Raw genomic sequence first — 8,444 nt, forward strand, 5'->3', positions numbered from 1 at the left:
TTTATATTATATAAATTATGTAAAACAATTTCTATAGTTTATGTTGTATTCACGTAGATGCAAATTATATTTTGCACGTAAACGCACAATCGTGATTGATAATAGTAAAAATTTATTCATGGTCGATAACTTTTAAACACGAGACCTCTTTCTTATTTTTCTTATTTCTCTTTTCTACTGAAGCGCATTATATATTTTTCATTTTTCAAATTTTAAATATATATATAATATCTATTTCATTTTAAGTGTAAGAAATTTAAACTAATTTAGCCACAAAGAATACAGGTTTAAAATCTTTTTCGATATTAAAACTGATGGTCAAAAGTTTTTGTATCGATCGACTAATCGGGGCGCTAGATGGCACTTGGCGCGACATCTGACGGCGACACTATGCAAATTGTCAGGTCGGCGAATAAATCAGGAAATTCCGTATATCTGATGCAAGCTTCGATCGACAGGTGCAATACGTTGCGTGTCGCACGATCGAGTTGCTCGAGCCTCGCGTAAAAGTGTAATCTTGTCGATTGCGCCACATCGCATGATTCTGCGAGACAGGAGGAACACGAACATTAGTAGGTATCTCAACTATTAATTATTAATTATTAATACAAATCACGCTTACTCCTTTTAAACATATGGAATGCTATTTGAAAGAGTCTCCTGATCTTATATTCCGGTTCTCACAATCGTCATATGATCGGCAATCTCACGCCTACGTCGCGCGACGCAATGCGATGCCATATTTGGAACGATCAGAGCCTTGAAACAAAGTCGCAATTCGCGATAACATATTCAAGACTCTTGTATCGAAGTGTGCTATATAAATTTTCGAAATACAGAACGTATGAAAGAGAGAGAAGAGAGATACGAGCGTAATCGGACGTGAGAGTTCACCGTGATGGGCAAATTTCGGTTTAAATTTGGCGCTCGCGCGAAGCGCGCGCGGCGCCGGCCAATCGTGGAGCGGCGCGCATGCGCGGCGGAAAGGCGCGCGTTCGCGCCGCCGCGCCGTTGCGGCGGGTTTGCGGGTCGGACTTTAGCATCGGACCGATCGGACGTTGCGGCAGCAATGAACGAATCCGATTGGATGGCGTGGCCCACGAAGGCCACATCCGGTCAGCGGAGCTGCAGTATTGGTCGATCGCGCGCGATGGCATCATGGTGATGGTGGCAAACGAAGTTGGTCGAATCTTCTATATATATTATTGATAAATAGCTCGCGTCGCGTTGCCGAGCATTGTCGAGTGCGACTTTCCGTAAAGCGTAAAGCGGCTCTGAGGAAGAGCTGACGGAACGTGCGCGTCTATATTGGCCGATCGCGCGTGGTTTTAACGGCTATCACCTCGCCGCCGTGTGCGAGGCGTTTCACGCGACGGTGTCTCGTGCGTGCGTGCGTGCATGCTTCGGGCGTGCTTCTTTTGCGCGTGGAAGAAAGAAAGCACCGCGGATGGCTGATGTGTAGCACGTACGACGTACCGTGACGACAGTTACGTGAGAAGAGAGGGAGAGAGGAATACGCGGACGTGGAAAGAGAGGAAGAGAGAGAGAGAGAGAGAGAGAGAGAGAGAGAGAGAAAGAGAGCGAGGAGAGAACGCGCGCGCGTCGTCTCGCAAACGGAGATCGACGGTGGACGAGAGCAGCCGAGCGCGAACGACGGGATTATCGTGTGCGTTTCTGGGTGTGACGGACGTAGTCACAGTCCGAGATCGGTGCGTGGCTTGTACCGGTGACATCGTGCACGAGGTGGTGTTGTGTGCGAGTGGCCCCCTAGGGCCGAAGCCCAGGCAGCGTTCCCTCGCTAAAGCCTGCGGCGCTATCCCACGAGAGCATGCCGAGCCCGGCCACGAAGAGGTGAGAGCGAGCGAGATAGAGATAGGGAGGAAGCGGGAGAGTGAGGACGAGAGAGTGAGTGAGAGAGAGAAAGAGCGCGCGCGCGCGAGGGTAGCATAGGAGAAAGAGAGTGAGAATCTAGTGTGAAGGGCAGAGAGGGAGAGACAGAAGAGAGAGAGAGAGAGAGAGAGAGAAACGAGCGAGTGAGTGAGCGAGCAAGAAAGGAAGGAGAGCGTACGTTGTAACCCGTGAATCCGAGGGAAGCGACTACCTTCGAGGCCTGTTTTTTGCTCCGCCATTGTACATTGCGAGACGACCGATCGTCTCGGTGGCGGCACCACGGAGGAAGCCGCTCGTTTTTATACGAAAGACGCGCGGGCGTGTTCCTGTTCGCGGCGTCTTCATCGTTCGAAGCAAGCGACGACGAGGAGAGGAGGTGAAGAGGAGAAGGAGGTGGTAGATGAGGTGGAGGTGGATGATATCGGTCGTCGTCGCGGCCCCTGGTCATATCGCCTGCGTGTTCGCGTGTGTTTGTTCGGGTCGGATGTGCTGCTCCTCGACGCGACGACGGCGTAAAACGCGCTCGATACTCTCCTCGTCGCGTGAACAGAACGCGGGAGCGCGCGGCGTGGCGCGGCGCGACGGGGAGTTCGAGGTAATAGTGGCCGATTCCGGATTGAGCAGAGTGGCGCGTCCTTTCGCGGTGAGGGCCCGCGTTCTCTGGTTCTCTCGCGCCGCGACGGCACTGAGAGAGATCCGCAAAATTATTTCATTGCTGCTATGAGATTGTATGTTCTTTGTCAAGCGCTTTCGTTCTCATTAAATGGAGCCGGTAGATTCTTTGATCTCTCGTGACTGCCGTTTGTCAGTGAGCAGATAGATGACTAGAGCAACGTAAAGCCGGCTCACGACTCCCGACAACCGCGTGTTTAGAGCGGAGTATCTTGCGAAATGTGTTGTATGTTCGCTCCGCACGTTTGAAAAAAATGTGCGGCACGATGCGGCACGTTATGCAATAGACGCCGCGCGCGCGGCGTACGGTCGACGACGACGACGACGACGACGACGACGACGACGACGACGACGACGATGACGACGATGACGACGATGACGAGGAACAGAAAGAGGAGGAGAAGGAAGCAGCAGCAGTGGCGGCGACTCTTGTTCTCTCTTCGTTCGCAGTCCGTTCTTTTTCATTAATTCGCCGCGAGTGTATCACGTGGTAATGCGTCAGACCGTGTGCCGCTGCTTTAATTTACCTGCCTGCGTTACGAGCCCGCGCATTGGTGTGCGTGCGTGCGTATACCGCGACGGCGTGATGAAATTACGACACGTTGCGCCGGAAGGCGTGTATCGCCCCGTAAGCGAAGAAGGAAATTCGCAACCCTCGGGAGAGCCCAGTTCGATTCCCTTTCCCTCAATCTTTCCCCGCTCCTCTGACCTCCTCCCTTTCCTTCTGCTTTCGCCCGTCCTTCGCCGGCGCTCCCGGTCGAAGTTTCCCTCCCCCTCCCCCTCCCCCCTCCTCTTTCCCGAATCCTTTTTCCTTTCGGGATTTCGTCCGCTTTCGATTCCTCTCATCCCGTGGTAACCATATTTCTTTCTCTTTTTTTCCTCTCGCCTTTGTCTCACTTGGTCGCGGCCGACAATACGCCCGATTACCCCGTCGCAGTGAAATATCGGGCTACTTCCGGTGCGATTGCACGCGTTCGTGCGCGTTTCATCTTCCTCGCCTCCGTCGTTTTTTTCATTGTGCAGCGCCGTAGATACGCGCCGCGAACGCCACGAAATCCAGTTCGTAAGATCCGATCGAAATCGCGCCGAGAGAAATGCCGTGTTCGATTTTTAAAAAGCTCGAGTTAACAACATTCGCTTTGCGTCGCGACAGATCGGAAGAGGACGCGTGCGTCGGAGCTCCACGTTGATAGCGAAACGCTTTGATAAGAGGGAGCGGTAGGGAGAGAATAAGGAGAGAGAAATTTGATTGATAAGCGACACAATCGTGGATCAGCTGGCTCTACCGATTCGGTGCATGGGTTTCTCGGAACGTTAATGACGAGAAAAATACTTATATATTTGTAAACGCAATCAAAATTTACGCTATCTCATCGTATCGATTTGAGATTTGTTGTTTGTATTATCACCGGTCATCGTGTGAGTCATTTGTATATGTATCGGGCGCCTCGATGGGTGTCTCCGTGTCGTCTGCTATCAATTGTTCTCGACGCCCCATATCGCTCCCCGTATTTGTCGATTTCGTTTTATTTCTCGACCAGTCGCCTGAGCTCCACGTTCGCGCCCGCGAGATCCACCACGATCTAGCTATGTTTATTGCGCAATATTATCCACGCTGAAATACCGCAAACATTGTAACTATAGCAACGTCGTATCGTCAGACGCACTTTGGAAGTTCAAATTTTATTGCGTACGGTCTAAATTATCTTCGACGGAAGAAATGAAAGGAAAAGGCAAACTGCGCGGTTTTGCTATCGATTGTTTTTGTCCCACGATTTGCTTTGAGAGCCTTTTTTTTATAACTGAACTTTTGTTTGTACTTGAGATGAATCCGGTATATGTTTGAAATTGATCACTAAGAAAAAAAATTGTTCGTCTGATTAAATAATTTAATTCGTCTTTATTTCTTTTAATGGATAATAAGTGTAAGTCAAACATATTATATTTAACTTAAATTCATATATTTTCCAATTAAAAAAATAAAACTAAGTAATTTATGCCCGTTTTTACCAAGTAAATTAACTTTAATTTTAATTCGATTTGCTCTTTATCTTTTTTTTAACTCTTGAAAGAGATGAGTTAATTGAATCAAAATTAAAATTAAACTAATTGATAGAAATGAATATCAAATGAACAATTAATTTAATCAAATGAACAATTTTTTTCTCAGTAGCGAAAATGAGAAGTCCAGCTTTATTGCAGTTCAGTTTAGCAATAAAAAAGCCTATTATTTTCAAATACACACACACACACACACACACACACACACACACACACACACACACACATATATATATGCAGCGAAAGACAGAATCAAGTATCTCACAAATATAAAACACAGTACAGTTTTTTTGATCACCGACACTTAAGTTTATAAGAATCTGATAAGATAAAACCATTTGAAAATTAAATGTCGTAACGCGTTGTTAAGTGTGACTCATCTGTTGAACAGCTTGGGAATCTATTCCAATTGCAGTTAATGTACCGTTCAAGTCTCGAGAGATTCTCTCGATATTTGCACTATCTAAAATCTTTGCAGACTTGAAAAAGGCATTGAAGTATTAAAGCAGAGTTAAATTTATAAAGAAAAGAAATATATTCCGAAATGAAATGGATGGATTTGCGCGATAAACGAAAGTTCCTGTCTGCATCCAAGACGCATCTTGGTGAACATCAACGTGCCGATAATTCTCAGACGCGAGTGCTCGACCGTAAAATGCTTTCCTGGAAATTAAGCTAATGATGGTGGTTTGTAGCTTTCGCTGCAGAAACGCGCGCGTCTTTGGTGAGCGTAGCGTAGGGCGTCTGTGACCTGACGTTACCTCCTTTTCTTTTTTCTCTTTTCCAGGATGCATTCGCAGAAGAAGAGCGGTACGCGACACAGGACAGCTTCTACTATCTCGATGTGCTCGGAAATATTTTAATAGCGCCACGTCGTCAACTGTAGCGAGCGGTGAGAGACTGCGAATTATTGCACGGGCACAAAGTCCGACTCTGAGAAGTTGTCGCCCTGAAAAACTGAGTAGCATCATTGCAACGACTACAAGAGAACCGTTGTTATCATTGTCGTCATCGTTGTTATCGTTATTGTTGTGGTGAGACGTTTTCGTTTATGTTGCGAAAGGACACTTTGGGATACGCTTAAGAAGACGTCAAGTATGCTATGCTTCCTCAAACGTGGAAACGAAGTGAGTTAGATTCGTATTTTTGTATTATCCATAATTTCGTTCTGCTTTCTTCGAAACGAAATCTATTGAGAGTGTGTGCATGTCACGCGGCACTGCTCCAACGGCAGTTATCTATGTAGCTTAAAAAATGTTATGTAATTTTGCGTAACGTAGATAACCCCGTTCGAACGTGCGATTAAAGGGCTTGGCACCATTAAGTTTTTTAAGAATTCTTCGAAGAGAATTGAATGATACATGAAACTTGTTTGCAGAAAATTGAAAGTAAAATATTATAAGTAAAATATCTGGAATTATTTCTGAGCTGTTTATTTTTAAAATTTTGCATAACTCGTTGTTTCAGTCGTTTACTTTTTAAAATTGCAATGAAACGCGATGAGGTGATGATGCAATATTTCAATTTTTGCAGGAAATCGGTATCATCTTGTGATAAACCATGGAAATTCGTAATCGATAACATGGGAGATACAGTGGAAACAACGTAATAACGTGGCCGCGGATGATGGCAGGCCAATGATAAACTGTTTATTAAAATAAAAGAGGAAACAGTTAAGACAAAGAATCAAGTTGGAACAGCGTGAACAGGGCGACGCGACGGACGGTAAGGGAGGCAGCACAGAGCCGTAGTAATGGATGAATGGGAGTGAGCGCGGCGCACGGGAAGTGCAGGAGTGGCGGACGCGCACTTTGTGGCACGTCGTGGGAGCCTCTGGATGTGGAGGCCGCGGCACTGGCAGCGTCAGTGGCAGTGATGGCCCCTGCTCTGACGGAAGGTGGTCCTCAAAAGCCTGAAAACTTGCTCCCTACCCTACCAGCCGCCAGCGGCTTTCTGTCCCCTGATCAGGCCACGCAGGTGTGCCAAAACCGTGAGATTCTGTCCAAGTTTGTGGTGCCGGCGAACGTGCAACCGTCGAAGATCGACGAGCAGTGCTTGCATGGTATCTCAAAGGACCTCATACGCGATGTCATTAATTCCAAATATGCAAACAACCTCGATTCGCTATCCGCGTTTACGAATGCGTCCGACTTGATCGGATCGAGGAACGGTGCGGCGTGTTTGCAACAACAGGCGGCGGCGCCGGCGGCGGCGGAGGCGGCGGAAGAGGAGGAAGAAGAGGAGGAGGACTTTGAGCGGCCGGTCACGCTGCCGGACGCCGGTCACGCCGAGGGGAAGGAGATCGACATTATAATGAACGACCCATCTATGGGTGATCAAACGAACAACATGGGTTTCTTGAAATCGAGTGTGGACTTGCCCCTAGTGGCTAATGAGACCGAAACGGAAGACAATAAGAATCTGGATGTCGATCAGATCATGGCCTTCGGCACCGATATCACGACCGAGCAGTGCAACATGGCGAATGTCGCTGATATCGGGCACAACGTGGAGGAGATTTTACAAGTCATTAATTCGATAGAGGGCGCGGGAAATACCGAGAACATTTCTACGGACGGTGGTGAGCCAGTGCAAGGCGCTGTCGACAGCGTGGAAATGTTTGCTATGCCCGAGGAAGGATTCGCGTCCTTCGAACGGGATTTACTTAACGACGTGGATGTTATGAGTCTTTGCAACGATAATATGAATATCACAGTGGACACAGTGGACCAGCAAAAGTCCAACAGCTTGAGATCGCAACAGGACATTGTGGCACAGAAACAATTCGAAAATGAAAGGAGATGCGCGTTTTTAATGAGAAGACTGAGAAAACTTCAAATGAGAATAATAGGCAGACATGTGGCGGAAGAGAATACCGGTGTTCTCGAATTAGCCCATCACGGAGTAAAAAAATATCTTTTACAAGAATTGGTTAATATTGGTTCGAAATCTAACGTAAGAAACTTTCCCGAGATTGGTGGTAGTTTACATTCGTTCTTGCAGAAAATTGAGAAAATGTGTGTTGCTCAGAGTAATAGTGTGAATCGTCAAAGAGTGTGTCGATATTTTGGTGGAGGGTCACGTGATAACGTGGGTGGTACATCTGGCAATAACGGTAATCGTCAGCCAGTATTTGGTACCCCTCAAGTTAAACTAAATGGTGAAGAAGTGGAAAATATGGCTGGATCTTTGTCCACGCAATTACATATTTTGGAATCTAACTTGGATTCGGACTGTACAGCATCCAGCAGTGGTGGAGAAAGTTGCGATGAAATGCAGACATTTAACAATTCACAACAACAACGTCTGTCCATGTAAGTTACGCTTAATCAAAGATTTAATATTAATATTAATTTTACATTAAGCACAAATGCATTTACACATTCTGCTTTTATCAATTTTGTGCAATTTATTAATTTTTCTTTTGTACTTATTTAAGAAATATATTATAAAATTATGTCGCTTTATGAGAAGAAAGAATATAAAGAAATGGATTGTTTATTTATATAATTTGAATAGGTAAAAAGTACTCCAGATATTTCTGAATTATTACTTTGAACAATTGCACTTTTTATGTATATTATGTAATGGACAATTATAACAAGTTATTATAAATAACTGAATTCTATATAATTGTCAGAGTAATTTAGTAATTTAATAAAGTTTTTGTTACAAGTAATTTAATCCACAATATTTAATTTTGTATTATTATATTAGTATTATTTATTTAATATTACTATTTCAATTATTTAATCTTTATTATTCAATTTTTATCATTAAATCATAATAAAAATTCTAACTTTATTGTTTTAAATGCTCTA

At 45.3% G+C, this 8,444-nt stretch overlaps 1 protein-coding gene across 6 annotated transcripts in view; it reads left to right on the forward strand.

Annotated features, from left to right (window-relative positions):
* Positions 1 to 1,120: 1,120 nt before the first annotated feature.
* The window catches only part of LOC108691327, an 11,550-nt gene continuing 4,226 nt past the window's right edge, over positions 1,121 to 8,444 (forward strand). Inside the window, exons 1-3 of one of the 6 annotated variants that reach the window (XM_018199018.1) lie at positions 1,121 to 1,179; positions 5,411 to 5,750; positions 6,157 to 7,937. In XM_018199018.1, the coding sequence (XP_018054507.1) occupies positions 6,385 to 7,937 (1,553 nt within the window). In that variant the 5' untranslated portion in view covers positions 1,121 to 1,179; positions 5,411 to 5,750; positions 6,157 to 6,384. Of the gene's footprint in view, positions 1,180 to 1,223; positions 1,852 to 1,914; positions 2,267 to 2,287; positions 2,486 to 5,068; positions 5,348 to 5,410; positions 5,751 to 6,156; positions 7,938 to 8,444 lie in introns of those variants that run through there. The other 5 variants (XM_018199016.1, XM_018199020.1, XM_018199019.1 and 2 more) reach the window with 5 other exon arrangements.

Source organism: Atta colombica, unplaced genomic scaffold (assembly GCF_001594045.1).
Source record: "Atta colombica isolate Treedump-2 unplaced genomic scaffold, Acol1.0 scaffold45, whole genome shotgun sequence".
Lineage (NCBI taxonomy): Eukaryota > Metazoa > Arthropoda > Insecta > Hymenoptera > Formicidae > Atta > Atta colombica.